An 18,753-nucleotide genomic window follows, 5' to 3' on the forward strand; every position below is an offset into this window, starting at 1 on the left:
ACCCACCATGAATATCCCTACAACAAAACCCATGAGAATTTTGCACTTCAGCATTGGTTTCTTCCCATTTTCTTGCTTTTATCCTACATTCTGACTGTGGCAAGTCAGCAAAGACATCTCAGGCAGACCTATCAGCTGCTTAGTGAGGAGGGGTGGTAGGAAACTGGAGAGGTCACCTAAGGAGACCAGGATGGAAATGCTTTCCATCTGACTGGCACTTTCCTGCCTGCCTGACATGGAGCATGGCATCTTTACTAATAATGAAACAACGGGAAAAGGGATGGGGGCCATCTGTCCCTTCAGTAATTCCATCTCTGGGACATCTGTTACCATGAGAAATCACTTGTGCCACTCCAGCTGGCACTGCCTCACAGTTCCAAATTTCAGCTGTAATACAAGAAGAACACAAAGAGTCACTGAACAGAAGAAGGGGATGTCTGGTGCTTTGCAAACACTGGAACTTGCTTCTAATTGAGACCCTTGTTTTGTATTTTTATGAAAAAAAATCTTCTTGGAAAAGTAATAAACATCAATTTAATTCTAGACCAGATCAACAGAGCCCCAAAATGAAATTTAATTTATGGGAAGGAAAGAAAAATTCCAAGCAAGACAATAACTGCAAAAACAAAAAACTGCACTGTTCTGAAAGGAATCAATTTTACAAAATACAAATAAAATGCACTCACTCTTCTGATCAAGACACTGCACAGGTTCATAGCCTTAACCCAGTGCAGCAAGCCCCTGGTGACTCCATACTGGAACTATGTACTGCCCTCCTGCAGGCTGTCCCAGCTGATCCAGTGCCTTTGTCCTGCCCCTGACTTTGCAGACCCTGAGCTGGGCCCCCAGGCCCCACAGGGACCATGAACCAAGCCCAGCATCACACATGGCCAGGGGGACTTCTCCAGGCAGGTCTCAGTGTTTGAATTCAACTTGGAGGGATGAAACTGTACTGCTGCAACAGCAGGAAAGCATAAACAGCATGTAATGCATTTAATGCAATAACCTGGGGGAACACCTGTGTGAATGCCACCAAACCACTGCCACTGTCTCTCTCTGCCTATGAAAAACATTAATTCTAACAACTTCCCAAGAGCATCAGTAAACCTGGTCTGTCCAACTTCCTGAAGCCTGTCATCTCAGAACCAAGGTAAGGGACAATCCACAATCCAGACAAGCTGCATTAGGAGCAGGGCAGGGCATCAGACAAGTTGCTCCTACTGGGGATTTCTCAAACAGGTTTAAGTAGTGTAAGGACCAATGTGCTAAATATCACACTCAAGGGCTAAAAACTGCATTCCTTATGGGAAAGGCAGCCATAATGAAGACAAGTTTTAGTTTAAACTATGACTATAGTCACATATATATACGTGTGTGTGTGTGTGTACGTGTTCAATTGTACATTGCTTCACACTGAACTAGATTGGCTATTCTCTTACATGGAGTTACTTTTAAACTATTTTAAAAGCAAATTATAGGTGGACAAATGCAAGACTTACAGAAAAACCTAAAAGACTAGTACATATAAATCAAGAAAAAATGGGGAGCCACATCTGCAGCAACACGAAGTAGTGAGGAAGACATTGTTACTAGGAGATGACAGCCTGAGTATTCACATCCAAGTAAGTTATTTCACCACCTTATAAATTTACTAACTGTCAAGGATTTAATAGCAATCCCAAAAAGAACCTAAATGTCAACAACTATTTAATCATGCAGCACAGCCAGCCAAAAAGCAGGAAGAATCATGTTTTCTCTAAGAGTGCATTCAAGCTTCCCTAGGCAGACAGTGAAAAACTGCTTCTTCATTCAAAAGCCTTCTCAGGGATCCCTCAGCACTACAGCACTACATTCACACCAAGCTGCTAATTAAAACAAAAAAAAAAAAAAAGAAGAAAGCTATTCAACTTAATAGGAGATTTAATACAATAAGAATTTAACATCTCCAGTATAATTGAAAATGAGACAGAATCAAGGATGTGAGACCAGCAAACAGACTCCAGCTGCCAGAGAAGCAGGGGAACTTGTGAGACACCACTTCCCACTCCACATCACCTTCCAGGCAAATATCACTGATCAGAATCACACCTGTGTTCCTGCAGGAATCATTAACACAGACTCCATGCCCATACAATGCTGTATCAAACACAATACAGCCAAAAAAAATCTTTGAATCTTTGCTTTTAATGTGATAATTGCTTATCATTAAACTGTAATTATTTTCTTCTAATTTTTATACAGTTAAATACATTTTAGCTTCTGGTCACTATGAATTGTTTAGCTTTTTGAAAATACCCATTATTTCTGGATGACACAAGAACATACAAATACTAATTATACCTGCACTGGAAGTGTTTTTGGAATAATGAATGCATTATTAATTATCATAATTATAAATTAGTGATGTAAGCTTGTCAAATGCTTCTAGAAAGAAACAGAACCTGGTCCAGCACAGAGATGAAAACTAATGTGGCATCTATGGATCTTATACATTAAATATATTTAACCCTCTTTTCAGCACAAAATGCAAAGAAAGGTCTACAAGGTGAAAATATTCACAGCACAATTCACAGCCGAAGTTGCTACTCTGGGTAAAGAGATTCTCCATGATGCAGCTTCTGAAAGGATTTGACAAAAGGGGTCCAGGTAAGAAATTCTGTATTTCCTTTTGAAATTTTGGCTTGATAAGGCAGGCCCATAAACCTTCGGACAAACCACAGCAGTGTCAGGAAACAGATTTTACCAGTGCCACTCCAAGTGCCACTTCAGTGTGCCTCTGATGCCAAAGCACACACAAGAATTGTGATTAATACCAGCAGTATCTGAGCCACAGACTCTCTGATAGATATTTGGGAAATAGCAGGTACAGATCAGTGTGCTCCTCGGCGTTGCTGCAGTGGTTGTCAGCTTTGACCAAATCTGCTGTTCACACTAGACTAGCATTATACCTAGAAAACTATTTAGCTATTTCCTCAAATATTTTTTTAAAATTAATCTTGATGAGAGAAGTGAGGACTGAAATCTTCCAGTAAATTGGAAGCCAATCTATAGAAAGAAGATGTAATCTCACTGCAACACTTGTCAGAAGACATATCCTGAATGAAACAGTTTTGGGAGTTTTGCTTAGGTCAAGAACTTGTTATTTAAGCTACAAAGGTCACTAAGCATGAATCACTGTGGCTGAGTCTGAATCACACTGAAGGACTTATTCTCTGGGAATAATTAAAATAACATTCTTTCGAAATCATCATCACTTGCATGGTCTAAGGCCTGTAAAATCATGTGAAGTTTATAAATAATTTGAACTATTTGAGAGAAGGAAGGTTCAAGAAATTAAGAAGTTATGAAAGCAGATAATAGTTTACAATCCTTTACATTTTATCCCACCTGGGCTTTGTTGTCAATTGGCTGAATTTCACACAGACATTTTCCCCCTCTATTTTCTCGTCCAGCTGTGAGTGCAGGAGTGTCACTCTGTGCCCTCTGTTGTGTACCATTACTCACAGTTTGGGTACCATTACTCTAAGTTTGGTGTATGTTGTAAGAGACTCTTTGTGGCTCCCCAAAAGGTCAGGGACAGCTTGTGCTCACACAGGTGGCTCTGGGTGGGAACAGGTTCCTCCTGACCCCTCTGAACAGTGGCACCACCTGTCTGATTTCAGTCGATTCCCCACGGGTCTAACAGGGACACCATGGGCACCTTCTTCCAGGGCATGGATGGAGTTTATTGATTTGGCCTCTCCTTTTTTGCAGTAACATCAGCAACATCAGGTCTTTACTAGTGGTGGCAGAAGGCATGAAAAGAAACTTTTTTACAAAAGGAGGATTTCAAAAGAAAAAGCAAAAGCACCACAATGCAGACCACCAAAAGGCTGAGCGTTTTTCCAATCCCACACAAGAGCATGAACTACTTGTCACAGACATGTTTTATGAAAAATCCTTTCCTTAGGATTTTTTCTTCTGAGAAGCTGAGAGGCCTCAGAACCAAAATGTAAACAATGGTTATCTGCTGCTGTGGAATGCAACAGGTGCATCTGGGATTGGTCTCATGTGGTTGTTTCTAATTAATGGCCAATCACAGTCCAGTGGTCCAGACTGTCTCAGTCAGTCACAAGCCTTTGTTATTCATTGCTTTTCTATTCTTAGCCAGCCTTCTGATGAAATCCTTTCTTCTGTTCTTTTAGTATAGTTTTAATACAATATATATCATAAAACAATAAATCAGCCTTGTGAAACATGGAGTCAACATTCTCATCTCTTCCCTCATCCCAGGACTCCTGTGAACACCACCACACTACTAAGAGGATATTTTAAAGCAATGTTTTGTTTGATATAATACACTAAGTTCTGAAGGGATAAAAATGGAAACACTCATAGAATTTAAGTTCTTCAGCATTTTTACCTATGCCATGAAAGCTGCTCTCCTTACAAAATGGTGTGAGTGCTACACTGATCTAGCACATCCATGCTGGCTCTGCATACCCATTCTCCTGCTCCCAAGCAGCTCAAGGCTTCCTGACCATAATCCATGAACTTTTCTTTTCTACCTTTCTCAGGTACTGAGGAGACACTCTCCAACCCCACTGTGCTGCTCACACTCACACATTTGTCAGCACAAACACCTTCCTGGTTTCCTGTGTGCCTTCCTCCAAATTACAATCATCCCTCTGTCCAACTGAACTATGGGTTCCTCTTCACCTTCCAACCCCTCTTCTCATACACTTTTTTTCCTGCCATTTTCCTTAAAGATTCCATAAATTATAAACTTTTAAAGCACTGAAAAGTGAAAGGTTAATTGCATAGTTTGGTACCCTGGAATTTTATCTTTTGATTTCAGCAAGTCAATTAACATTTAAAGAGCTGGATGCACCAAGGTGATGCAGATGCTCTGAGGCATCTTGTGACGCACAACAACCCTAAACCTATTTTAAAAGGGTACTGCTCCCTGGTGAACCATATTCCAAATTTGCAGTTTACACCCAAGACATACAAAAGGAAATGCAGGCTGGAGGACAACTGCTATCCTATGATACACAAATATTATTTGTTTATTTTTAAGATATGTCATTTTTGTGCTCCCAACATGGACAACTTTTCAAAATGCAAAGATTCAAAGCCCATGTCTCCCACAGCCCTTTAACGCTGTCTACTGAATTAAAAGAAAGTTGTGTGGATGGCTGTACTGAGTAATTAATAGAGGTTACAATTTGCATATTCTGCCATAACTTCAAGTGCTTTTGACAGTGATCCTGCAGCATCTAGACTATTACATCAGAAGAAAATTAACCCAGAAACCGCCCTTGACTTTCCTTATGACCATACTTTATTAGCAGAGCTCACTGGAACATGCATTTTCTTACCGGTATCTATGAACAAATATACCCTTAAAAATAGAGTTCATCATATTTTCGATTTCATCTTGGTTTTCTTGTAGCTGTGGAAAATAAAACACAAAATAAATAAAAGATCATTGTTTATTATAATTTGGTATTCTACAGCTCCCTGCTGGGAAACCTTAGAAGACCTTGGAAGAGCACTTGAGTAAATTCACCACTTCTGCTTTTCCAGCACATGCCTATATTGTGTGCATATACATACAAATATTTGCATTATATATGCAATATCTTAATGGAAGAAAATTAACATTCACTACAAACATCAATTTAGTCTCTCAAATTAGTTCTTTGAAGTGATCATAAACTTTTGCTACTGAAAATGAGACAAGTAGAGACAATGTGTGCAGCAATTTCAGCAGTGCTGTGTTCACAGGGAAACACAGAGCTGAATGAATGACAGCTGCAGAAACAAAGCTGGTTACAGATTAGCTCTGAAAAAATTAATGTTCTATTTAAGGAAAGGAGTTGAAGACATTCTCAAACTTAAGTAAAAGACTGTCAGTTGCTTGAACTTCAGCACCCACAGTAACTGGGTTTCAGAAGCAGGAAGATTTCCATGACCAGAGCACACCTGACATCTAGGCCTCAGCCTGCAAGAAACCAAACTCAATTCCAAATGAAAAGGTGCTATGAGCATGGTTTTATAAATAAGAGCATTGTCTTAAAAATATTTTCACTTCCTGAGTAATATGAGCATGTTTTGCAAGTACTATGGGAAGCTTACCTTGTGTCAAATAATATGTTAACACAACTTGGAATTAATTACAGTATTCTCATACTGTCAGATCTTGTACTAAGTATAACTTAATTACACCTTAATTACACCTGCAGCTTTGTTAATAAGATGACACCAATTTTATCCAATCAGTTTTTGGAGCAGCCATCATTCTTCCATCAAGGTGTTCATTACAGTCCAAGCACAGCACCACAATGTGGGAATGTAAATTTGCCCACACTCTCACAGTAGGAAAACCACAACAGAGCCTTGCTGGTGGAGTGCACACATGCATAAAATAATTAAACCTGTATAATTATGGATGTATATATTTAACAGATAAAAGGTTTCAAAGCCAGAGGCAAAATTGTGATCAGCTGGTTTGACCTCCTGCATGGCATGAGCTCTGAAACACTTTCCCCTAAGGGCTTCTATTTTTCAGCCAAATATTTCCACTGCATCTTCCAGGTATGAGCTGAAGTAGCTTCAGAACTCTGGGAGTGAAGCCTCCCAGTTCAGTGAAGTGTAAGGAGGTGCTGTCTCCATTTTGCATGTGGAGAAACCAAGGCATTGAGGGCTCTTGACTAAATTGTCAAAGGGCTGCCAAAGAAACTAATTTTACAGTAAAAGGGATTATGTACCAAGGGAAGAGCTGGGTCCACACCAGCTCTGCAAACATGAACCAAGCATATTTAGACATGGCCTCTGGGAAAAGCACTATTTGCAGCATCAGCTCAACCCAAATATGCACAGACTAAATGCTTATTTGAGAATTCATAACCCAGAGGGGACTGTGAGCTCCTAATCACCCCTCAGCTGGATGGCTCCGCAGGCTACAGGCAGGGAAACATCCACAGCAACATGGAGGCAGAGACAGCCTAGCACAGGCTGTGCAGTAAAATGAGGATGGGAATGAACCAAGAAGCCTCAGGAGGCTTTCTGAAAAGCTACTAGAGCTCACAGAGAACTCAGGGAATGATTTCTTGGTATAAAACCACACCACAGAAGACAGGTAGGAGAGGATGGACTTTCTGAGCCATGAGAAAGTTGAGATTCTGTAAAAGGTGTACTTTGACATCTCTGGGAGTGCAAAGTGAAGCAGCACAGTAGAAGCCCGAGCAGAACAAATGAAGGGACAGCACAGATGGCTTCCTCCCTCATCTTCTGCACAGAATTTACAGTTCACTACAAACATGGTGAATTATCATCTGGTACAGGTATCCAGGTGCTGGGGCACAGCTGGTGTGGAAGCAGAATCAGAGATTCAGTAGGTCCATGTGAGATTGCTTTTACCTCTGTGTACTAACATTTAAAGGATATAATTCTCAAATGTATTTTAGATTCAGTAATGAATTTTCTCTGAAACTCTAACTGCTTTCTGCACTTTCAAGTTTTTTAAATCATGCACTTGAATCTGAGTGCTTAACTTCAAGTATCTTGAGGGAGCATCTGTGTCTTGGGATTCCTGCTCTTACTAATGCAAAAATGATTTAACACTCCCCCTCTTAAACAGAGGTAAAAAATGAGGGAAACATTCTCTTGTTGACTCTGCAAGCATGTGCAGAAGCTCAAAAAGACATGTATGACAAGCACAAAATTTAAATTACTACTGGCAGATATTAAAAAGACAACTTTCTCTGCTTTGTGGCATATTGCTACATAAATAATCCACTTGAGCTGAAAATCTCATTGATAAGACAGAGCTTCATGCATGGCTCTCCCACCAGGCCTGTAGATGATGGCCTGAGAATGAAACACTTCAGGAAGTGCTCCATCTCCTCTGCTTCAGATTAACTTGACACACTCAGTTGGTGAACTGTCCCTCTACCAGCTCATGAAGACCAACACATGCACGTGTATGTGCTCAGGAGGGGTTGTTAGGATGGCACTTCATCAAGGAATCAACTGAGGAAGTACCAGCACAGAATGCCACAGTCAATTCAGTGTATTTAAACAGTGGGAATATACAGTATTATGCCAGGAATTCTTCCACAGAGCATTAAGTAAACTAATCCTAACAGATCCCTTCTGCCCAGGTGCCCCTGGTGTGCTTAACCCCATGGACATACTCGTCTGGCTATTCCCAGGCAATGCTTTGCTCAGGTAGATAAGAGCCCCTGAACACACAGAGCCAAAGGTAAGGACTAAGAAATGTTCCTTCTCCTGCCAAGGCTCCACAGCCCTGTGCAGCTCCCCAGAGAGAGGCTGTCCTGCAGCTCTGAAAGAGCAGCTGGGGGAACGGGCACAGAGGAGTTCCCAGCCACAGAGCCACCAGCCCAAGGTAATCAGTGCAATTAGTGCCTTTGTTCTCTGCAAATTCAAAGCAACAATCAACAAATGTGGAATACAAACTCTGTTCCAGCTATTTTGCGTTTCAAAATGCTTTAGAACTCACATGCAATTTAATATTTAATTTGTTTTTCTCGCAGTTTAGGAAAGAGAGGTTGTTCTTGCATTGTACTTTAATGTATGCTTTTCAAGAATTATGCAAACCAAATAAAGTTGTGCTACAAGTCATAGGGGTAAAATAAAAATATGTAATTGTAATTATCCCTAGACAAAAACTACAAGGTCAAGCAATTCTCATCAAAGATACACCTAAAGGAATTCAAGGTGCACACAAGCAAAGTACTGAGACAGTCTTAATTACCACAGAGTAAAACAGTGGTAGAGAAAATTCAAAACTAATATATTAAAAATCATAAATTTATATCTAATAAAAACTTTGATTTTTCAATTTCTCTTATGAGTTTTACTTGGCATCATTACACATTATGTTTGTTTGGATGTATGTGTATTAATTTTCTGCTTGTCATCTTTGAATTTAAGTACACCTCTAAAACTGAAGTTTCCTGTGATATAATACTTTATTTAGGAAAGATTACAGCAACCTTCTAGTGGTTTTTCTCACCTAATGCCAGGCTGGTACTTACTAAAGGCGACTTTAATGTGTCCCTAGCTCCTTCTCCCTGAGAACAGGTGCTATAGCCTCAACTCCACAGTGTTTCCTGAAAGCAGCTAAAAAAGAAGTAGCAACGAGACACTGTGGAATAACTGCAGTGATCAAGGGGAAAACTGGACAGTGCAGGGAGGGAATGTCTGATCCTCTTGTCAGAATCTTTCTGCATCACCAGAACAGTGACTGCTTACAGTTTGAGACTCTTGCCTGGTCACTCATAGAAGCTTGAGAAGAGAATTCTCCTTTGCGTGCAGAACAGCACCACAAACTCAACTGAATGTGGCAGTACAGGATTTAAGTAGTCTGCTTGAGATCACACAAACACCACTGCAGAACCAAGCTCTTTCTCACTGTGGTACTCGAGTCACAAACCACCCTGGGCTTTCTGTTGGAGGGAACACACATGAACCAGGAAAAAAAAAAAAGTCTTTTCACTTGCCTCTTTTCTTTTCTGAAGCAGCAGCTCCAATCTTTCATTAGCTCTTTTGCCAATCATTTTGTTTCTCTCAGCTTCATACTGCCTCTGTGTATTGTCCTGATGAATGCTCAGGTTTAAGGCAACATTCACAAGAGCAGTCATAAGCTTCATAGCTGCAAAGGCACAAGACAGATTATGACTCTTTACCTGTAGTCAGAACTCAGAAAATATTTCCTCAGCAGATCCATACTCACAGCAAAAAGCCTCCTCAACCCTGGCCCAGCCATCTGGATAGGGACTTCCATCCAGGCAATACCCAGGTGATTGGCCCATGGTCAGAAAGCAGAGTCTGTACCCCACACTGAGCTGCAGGCAGTGCTCCTTGCTGTCTTCTCCAGACAAGCTCTGAGACAAGCTCTCAGGGAGCCAACACCTGAGCCTGCAGCATCAGGGCACCATGAAGGCAGCTGCTGGGAAGTTACAGCCATTTCTGCACAGGAGAGGGCCAGCAGAGATTGCCCCATACCAAGGGTGACCTTAACCAATGGCTGCTGAGGTTGGCTCAGTTCACAAGGGACAACAGCACAGCTTCTCTGAATGCAGGTCTGACACGGCTTTAAAGTTAGCTGTACAGCCATAGAAAAATGCAATTTTTATTTTCACACATGCTGGATATGATATTGTTTGTGTCTGCTTTTCGGTACTAGAATTTATTTTTACAAGAAACATTAATAAGGGTCTTCCCCCAAGTTCTGTGTGGTTACACAGCACAACTGATTTTACAATATTGAAAAACCAGCAAAATAATGCAACAAACTATCACATCCTCTCTGCACGCTCCTCTAAATATGCAGCACTGCTTCAAGGTAGAAAAGCAACCACACAAATGGAGAAGTGAGGCTACTTGGATTGATTTACACTGCTATAGCTCAAAATTGGTAACCTACAGGTACTTCTTCCTACAGTGAATCATCTCTCATTCCAACTGACTAGCATAGAGGAAAACTGAAAACAAGGACCTATAAAACTCCTTCAAGAAGAAATGCCAGTCTACAAGTAGCTTTTCAAAAACTTTATCAAGACTGAGCTCCATGGCATCATGTTGACCTCTGTTTCTTGGGACTGCAACACAATTAAATGTGCTGAAAACAGCTTGAAGGAAATTTGTAGAATCAAAGCAAAGCCTCAAGCTGGTTACAACAAGCAAATAAGTAAATAAATGGCATGTACTGTCAGTGGTAAATGCTGAGATCCTTGGCAGCTCCCATCTGTGATGCAATGTTAGATAGATGTGGCATTAATGCAAGAAGTGGCTGAAATAACTGCAGTCAGTTGTGATGAACCTCAGCTTTACCATCAGCTTATTCTTGCTGCAAGCTTCTAGCTACAGAATCCATTCCAAATAGTGGAAACTCTTTATTCTACAGAGCACAGGACTTGGGAAATAACTGCTGTAAGTGCTCCTGTTTCCTGTCTTTTAATCAAGCCCCTCATACTTTCCAAACATCCACCCCATGCAGGGATGGGCCAATCAATCCCAGGGACCAGAGTGGGACCTCACTCCATAAACTCTTCCCTATGACCCAACCACAGTCTGAGCAAACAGCAAATCAAAACTGCCCAGAACTGCAGACAGCATCAGATGGAAGGGAATAGTTTAAACAACAGGCATGGATTTCCAGCAGGTTATCTAGGCTCAAAGAGTGCTCACCTTGGAATACTGAATTTGAAGAAGAAACTCCAAACCTGGAAGCTTAAGCCTGCATAATTCACAGTTTTACCATCCTATTGCTAAGTGTGGTGAAGAACACAAGGGAATGTGCTTCCAAAGGAGTTCAGTCACTGTGAGTTGAAGGGTTTGGGTTTCAGTTTTAAAATCAAAATCCACTCAAATCTGGAGATGTTTTTTCAGTATCATTAGAAATCTGCCTCTTTCTTTGATTCATAATGGGAGATGAAATTTTAAATAAATTCTGATTGTATTTGTTTAAAACTGGGTATTGGTGTACTTGAAACTGAAAAAATATATATGAGGCTGATTGTGAAATGACTAAATAGTAATAAATACTGTCCATAGAAACATTCAGATTATGACAAATGTCTGCTGTAAGAGTTTCAAATATCTGGTATGATCTATGAACCTTGCAATAAGATGGATTTCTTATCACCTGACATGACCAGCTGTAGACACCTATACCCAAGCCAGCCACTCTGGTAGTGCTTTGTAATTGAGAAAAATAGCTCCTTGTGGAGAGTAATTCATTCCTCTTAGAGGAGACATCTCATATAGGTGTGATGAAATACACAAGGAAAGCCCATTTCTATCTATTGATACACCCAAGGCTTTTCTTAGGTGAGGCAGCTGCACTAGAAGGTGGTGTGGCTGCAGGCAGAATACAGGGAGCCCTACAACCATGGCCCAGTAATCCCAAACCTTATGCTTCTCCAGAGTTAAAGCACAGATTATCTTTTCTGGTGAATGGAAACTCTTTGATAATACAACTGTCCTGATAGTTCTTTAGAATAAATTTATACTTTAAAATATAGAATTACTCCAACATTCTGTACAGCAAGTGAACAATTGATAACAAAATACAAGACATAAGGATGCCACTCCTGATTGTCAGGATTCAGTTTTTACTATTTTACTCCTATTTTACTGGAGGCCCTGGGGATGACAGGAATCCCTATGTGCCTCAGCACTTTCCAAATAAAAAAGGAATACTTTAGTTATAGTTGTACCACGTGTGGTACATGGATTCGATGAAGCTTCCCAGAGTTTTAGGGCTGGTCAGGGTTACAAATGACCATCACTCCTGGCAGTGGACAAGCAGCAGCAAGCACAGCTCACTCACCAGCCAGCGTGCTGGTGTGCCGGAAGGCGCGGACCTGCGAGTCGGAGAGGCCGGTGAGCAGCGAGATCACCGTGTCCATCATGTACTCGTCGTAGATGATGCTGTACTGGCACTGCCGGATCAGCACCCCGATGAACTCGCAGAAGTTGGAGCGGAACTTCTTCCACTGAGGCCCAGGCATGGTCAGGGGGTAATCACCGCTGTCCTGCAGAACAACAGAGGAAAAAGATCAAGTATTAAAGGTGTCCCCATTTATTATTTTAAAGTTGGTGTACCCATTGTGGTCTGTGGTTTTAAAATAAACATCATCTTGTTCCTTCAAGCCAAGGGAAAATAACAAATAAAAACAACACATTATTCTTCAATAAACAGGGAGGCTTATTGGCATGAAACCACTTTTGCAAAGACACCATTGTAATTGTTTGCTACTTGCAGTATTGGCTCTGTATAGTCCAAAATAAGTATCAAGACTCAATTCTCCTCCTTGTATCCTTAGTTAGGAAGTGGGAGCAAAGGATGAGACAGGAATATTTCAAAGTATTTAAAGGCAAAACCTGAAAAAAGGCTTGACCGTTTGTGTCATTCTCCATCCACTTAAGGTTAATATTAAGTTGATGCTTAACTTTCTGAATGACAGCCTTGGCATTTCATATAGAACTGGTCAGAGGCACTGCTGTCCTACAGAAGTACCTGCTCCACCTTTAGTTTTCCTCACTAAACAAAATGAATGCTCAGAATATTCAGCATTTTATACACCAAAAATCAAAGAAAACACAGTTCAAAAATCTCAAAGCTAAAAAGCATTCACCATTAGGAACACTTTTATTTTGACAGAAGATACCCAGTCTGAATTGTAATTTACTTGTTTCAAACAAAATGCTCAGATCTTTTGAAAGAGTATTTCTTTCTGTATCACTGTTCCAAAATGGTAATTTTCATGTCAAGTTCCTATTTGGTTTAAATTGCCATTTAAAATGCACAAAACATTAATTTGCACAGAGCAAACAGAGCAGCATGCTGTAATCCTGTCTCATGAATTTGATGTGTCAGGAATCTGGAGCTCTTTGTTGTAAGAGGCACTCCCAAGAGTTGAAGCTCAGCACCCAGAATGCCACCACCACTCTCAGTGGGATGAGGGTTCTCCAGTTCCTCTTCCTGCCTGCTCTGATGAACCTCTCTCTACCCTGCTTCTCTGCATCCAACAGCTCAAGTTGCTGCTTTGCTTGTCAGCAAAAGTTTCCCAGACTGAGATATTATTTATCCACTGGCCCACTGCATTTTTAATTTAAACCAGAAGTATATGGTAATATATTTCATAATGCTTCAAACAACTATTTGTATACTCTACCTCATCAAATTCTTCTGTCATTTTCCTTATGATTTCTGCATTTTGCATGTTCCTGAACATTTCAATTCTTACCGTACCTGTAATGTAATGAAACAACAGAAGAAATGAACACAACATGGTTTTGCTACATCAAAATATCAATGTTTTTCTGCTGCTAAACAAACAGCTCAGTGATACATGTAAGAGTACACAGAGTGCAACAATAACAGGAATGTTTTGAGAAAGGCTGTCTCTTGAAGAAGTAGGGAAAGAGGACTCATCTGTCCTGTAATGTGCTTTCAAACAAGGAATTCGTATCATTCTCCATCCTTCCACTCTTTGCAGCCAAGCAGAAGTGGTAAAGCAGTGATAACCATGGAGGACTAGTGTCATGTCTGCAGCTGCCCAAGGCTTTCAATTTTGTCTGCAAAATCAAATGAGCACCATCTTTCATTTTCACAGCCACTCCTGGTGGTTCTGCACTTTCCATGCCGAGTGCCCTGGATGACAGATATCCATGTTCTCTATGCACCCACTGGGAGTTTTCACACTGCTCAGCCCAGGACCAGCATGGTTTATTGACTGAGGCATGTTTTCCACACCAAAGGTTCCAAAGAGCTCAGCCAAGACATGAGCCAGCTCAGCACCAGAAGCAGCAACTGTATCGCTGTTATTCTTTAATGAAGATCTTCTACTCTTCCTTGTTACCTGAACACTGGAGTTGATAGGATTAATTTTTCATTGTAAATCAAACAAATTACCAAAATTGAAAATAGAACAACACAATAGCTATAAATGAAAATTCTTGTGTCTTGATCAAAATTCAATCAGTGTACAAATAAAGTATTCTGACATATTATTGCCTCTGCAGCTAGACACTATGTAAATATCTAACCATACAACCCAGGGCAACAGAAAGATTTTTTTTTTTGGTGCTGCTGCTCCATGATCTTCTCTTCACCACTTCATAATCTTCTTTTGTTAATAGAGGAAATTCAGAAAAATTAACCAAACTGCAGAGCTACAAAATCCACCCCAACATCATTAACGTTACAAAGAGTAAGTCTCTCAGGTTTTGCAAAAAAGTTCAACTGGATTAATGAGCAACTGCGTGGCTTCAAAAATGCAGACCATAATAGAAGCAGCTTAACAGCTAACAGTATTAGTCATTCTACAAAGGATAAATAAAGCTAATTTAAACATCCTAAATATTATGCAGATGTTTTCATTCTGGTATTTTATTCCTTTAAAAAAGAGCATCAGAAATATATGCATTTAAAAATATGCAAGCACAGTTAGAGCACACCAAGTCTCTCTATGTTAGTACTGGTACAGTTTTACAAAGCAAATGAAATACTGATTTCTTGAATTGCCTTTGCTTCTTCCTGAAATAATATTTGTTATCTACTTCATACTGGGTAATACTGCCAACCTCAGTTCTGACAATGGCAATTTAAATTTGTGCATAGTAATTTCCATATCATTAACAAACAATTACTAATGCAATATATCAACATAAAACCAGGAACCCAAGAGAATACCACCATGTGACAGTTGAAAATATATTTTCTCAGCTTGGAAGTCATCTGTACATGCAGATATATTTTAATCTTTCGGCTAAATGAAGCAGTTTCCCAGTATGTCTCAGAGCAGTGGATAGGTACTATTGAACAACCCTTCTGCTGCAGAAATGCTCCTTTCTCTCATGGCATGCTGGTATCTGCTGCTCTTCCCACTGGCAGCATACCCCTTAGTCAAAGAGGAACCTACTGACCTTTGCTATTTTACTGGTTTATAGCCCTGATCCTAATGATATTCTGATCTATTTATGGCTTCTTCTAATAACCTGCCATAGCCTCAGTTTCTCTACAGTCACAGCCATGTTTACCTTGCATGAGCAGAATCCAGAGAGCACCATCCCTCCCTGGGCACCTGGAGGGTGTCACTGATCCTCAGCTGAGGCTGGGGAGATCCTCCAACACCTTCCAACCAACAGTGGTGCAGTTCTCTGGGACCAGGAGGCAGGGTGTGCACACCATGAGACAAACTCCTGCCATCTCCCAGGGCTGCCAGGGCGGGCAAGAGCTCCACACAGCCAAGGGAGCGTCAGCAAGCGCCCGAGTGGAGAACGGCACTTACCCAGTATCCTGTCCCATTCTCTCCCACACCTTTCAGCACCCAGTTTACAGAAGTCATGGACAGCACAAGGAGTGTTTCTGCTTGGCTGGCAGTAGGCAATGGCTCTGGCCTGACTTTTGTCTGACCTCATTTGTTTTTCTGGCAAACTCATTTAACACTGTAGGTATGCTACGAAGGTTTTGCTCAGATTTCATGGTGACACCACAACATTTCAACATTGTAGTGGTCAACATTATTCAAATCCATAGTTTTTATGATTAGTGAAAAGCAAAATTTTCCCATTTTCAGGTGAATCCTTAATATGTAACAGATTGTCTATCAAGTACAACTGAGGAGTGGCGTGCATCCCTGAAATCTTTATCTTACTCAAATTGCTTCATGTCCTTTTCTAAGCTGAGTTTTACCTCTGCCATGAAGCTCTCACTCTGTATTTAGTGCAGAGAATTGAAATTGTGTTAATCCATTAAGAATTGAGAAGCCTATTTCACTTCAGGACTAAGTTCTCAGTTAAAACCTATTCACATACGTTGTGTTTTAAAAAGTCTTATATGTCACTGACATATTTCCTTAATGATAAAATTGCAGTTTAACTTTCAAATAGAACAGGCATCAACATAATTTGTCAATAATTACAGCACCCAACACAGCCTTTAAGAGTGAAAAGAAAAAACCCACACAGAGCACAAAACTTAATTTCAATGAGAGAAGAGAAAGACTCAAGGGGCCTATACAAAACTGGATGAATACACCTTAAAAAACCCTAAACTGTGTACAAAACCAGATATAATATTTCTGGGAGATATAACACACAGTGGACTCAGTGGCTTGAAAACATGCATTCAGAGTGAGAAGAATTATTTATTAGTAAGCCCTGTAAAAGCAAAGCAACAAGAAAGATCTCCAAGAGCTTTACAGGATGCAAAAGCCCTCGAGTCTGAGCAACAACCAGTCTTCACTGCCAGAGTTAAACAGGGTTACCCCTGGGATGTGGGTGGTCCCATGACTGCCTTTCCTGCTGCTAACAGGAGCTTCTGGCACTGACCACTGCTGGCAATCAGGGAACACCATCAGACCAAGTGTCCCACTCCAATGCCTCCTGCACACGGCAGCTCTGGGATTTCTACAGGAAAAGTCAGATGAGAGAAACATCAGCTCTACGAGCCCATTTACAGTCACTTACTCCTGAAATGTAAACTGCTGATGGTAATTAATTATATACTATGGAGGATATTGCCTATTACCTATACTATATGGTCAGTTTTCATCACAGGGACCTTTATTCACCAAAGCTACACAGACAATTTCATGCCTTCTCTTTTAGACCACCTGCCCACACTGAGTAAGCTGCAAGAAAAGCAGTAGGAAAACTGCAGCTCAAGACTGATGTGAATGGATATGAAATATGAAATCTCCTGCCAAAGGAGGATTAATTGTGGTACCTTAAATTCATGGTAACTGATTAGACTGATTCTCTCAAACACATGGGCTGGAAAAACAGGAGAAAGATTTATAGAGGCATTGAGATGAAGACACAAGGAGATTTGGCCAGGAAAGCACATGAAAAACACAACGTGCTCTTTTGCATCAGCTCAAACTCAATAGTGGACACCACAGCACCAGAACCTAATTGAAATTGCCAAGAGAGGGCAAGTTTAATAAAACATTTGTGAGGATGGATGGTGATTACAGAACTGCTGGATGGGCAGTATTTATCTCCCTTGATATCATTGTATGTGCAACTCCTATACCTTTTGTCCCACTTATAATTTAGATCGTAAGAAATAATCCACTTCTATAATGTCCTTAAGTGCAGTTTTCAATCACCTGAGAAGTGGTACTGACAAATTCCATGTGACAGATGATGAAGACTGAAGTCAAACCATCAGGAGCACACAATTTCTCAGTGCTCATCCTGGGTCAGGGTACTCTGCTGTAGCACTTCCACTGACTATTTCCAGAAGAGAGCTGCCTGAATCTACCCAAAAATTACTCAGGCAAGTAGAAAAGTTCATTTTCTGTGGCTTGCTCGTGACCACGTAAGAACACTGAAGTAGCTCTTACCTCATCGGAATCAATAGACATTAATCATTAATTTAAATAGAAGCAGTGGTGGGGCAGTTCAAGCATATCCAAATACATGTTGAGACTCCTAAATCCCACCAGGGCTCCTGACTTTCTACTGATTTCTGTCCCTAAAAACTGAAACTCTTTGCTGAAACCAGAGGTCAAGACTTGAGAAAGACCTCAGTCTAAATATCTGGTTGAATTTCTACACATGTAGGAATAGAAGATCCTTTGACTGATTTATTCCCCAATTCTTCCTGCTGCATGGACTCTACACTGCCCAACTTCTGCTGCCAGTGCAGCAATATTCAAAAGACAGAGGCTTCCTATAAGACACACAGCCAGTTCATCCTTAGAGCAGCTTTTGCCAGTGAACCCTTACTGAATGAATCAGCAAGAATCCCAGTGGAAAAGTAAAGTACAGTCTTGTGCAATTAAAACCTTATCAAACAGAGAATCATAGATAACTGTTAAAAAGAATTCTAATGGTTCACCTAAGTCTATCCTCCTACAGCAAAACCAAAAATATGTCTGAATGTATTCTGTGAAATCCCTTTGCAACGTGAAGGCCTTATACACAGTACAGCCATGAAAAGTGCTGAAGGGCTGAACTCAGCAGTGTCAGTGGGCTTTTCCAATCTAAACAATTCCATGAGTCTGTGCTTAAAACAATCAGTAATGTTAATACTGTCAACATCTATAGGGAGCATCATGAAAGGTTCTCAGTAAATCTGGGAGGATTTATTAATTGTTTTTTTTACTAACATAGGGGTCACTGTAAAATACAGTGGAATTTAATATCAAATCCTTGCTATTTCTGATACTCAAATTCAATGACAATTGTTCCACTTTAAGTGCAATCCTGTATTATACTTAGAAG

At 40.4% G+C, this 18,753-nt stretch overlaps 1 protein-coding gene across 1 annotated transcript in view; it reads right to left on the reverse strand.

Annotated features, from left to right (window-relative positions):
- STAG1 (stromal antigen 1) overlaps positions 1 to 18,753 on the reverse strand; it is a 154,075-nt gene that overhangs the window by 50,358 nt on the left and 84,964 nt on the right. The window contains exons 6-9 of the mRNA XM_036389252.2: positions 13,692 to 13,768; positions 12,344 to 12,548; positions 9,510 to 9,661; positions 5,361 to 5,434 (exon numbers count right to left, since the gene is read on the reverse strand). Coding sequence (XP_036245145.1) covers positions 5,361 to 5,434; positions 9,510 to 9,661; positions 12,344 to 12,548; positions 13,692 to 13,768 — 508 coding nt within the window. The remainder of the gene's footprint in view (positions 1 to 5,360; positions 5,435 to 9,509; positions 9,662 to 12,343; positions 12,549 to 13,691; positions 13,769 to 18,753) is intronic.

The sequence above is a fragment of the Molothrus ater genome, chromosome 10 (genome assembly GCF_012460135.2).
Source record: "Molothrus ater isolate BHLD 08-10-18 breed brown headed cowbird chromosome 10, BPBGC_Mater_1.1, whole genome shotgun sequence".
NCBI lineage: Eukaryota > Metazoa > Chordata > Aves > Passeriformes > Icteridae > Molothrus > Molothrus ater.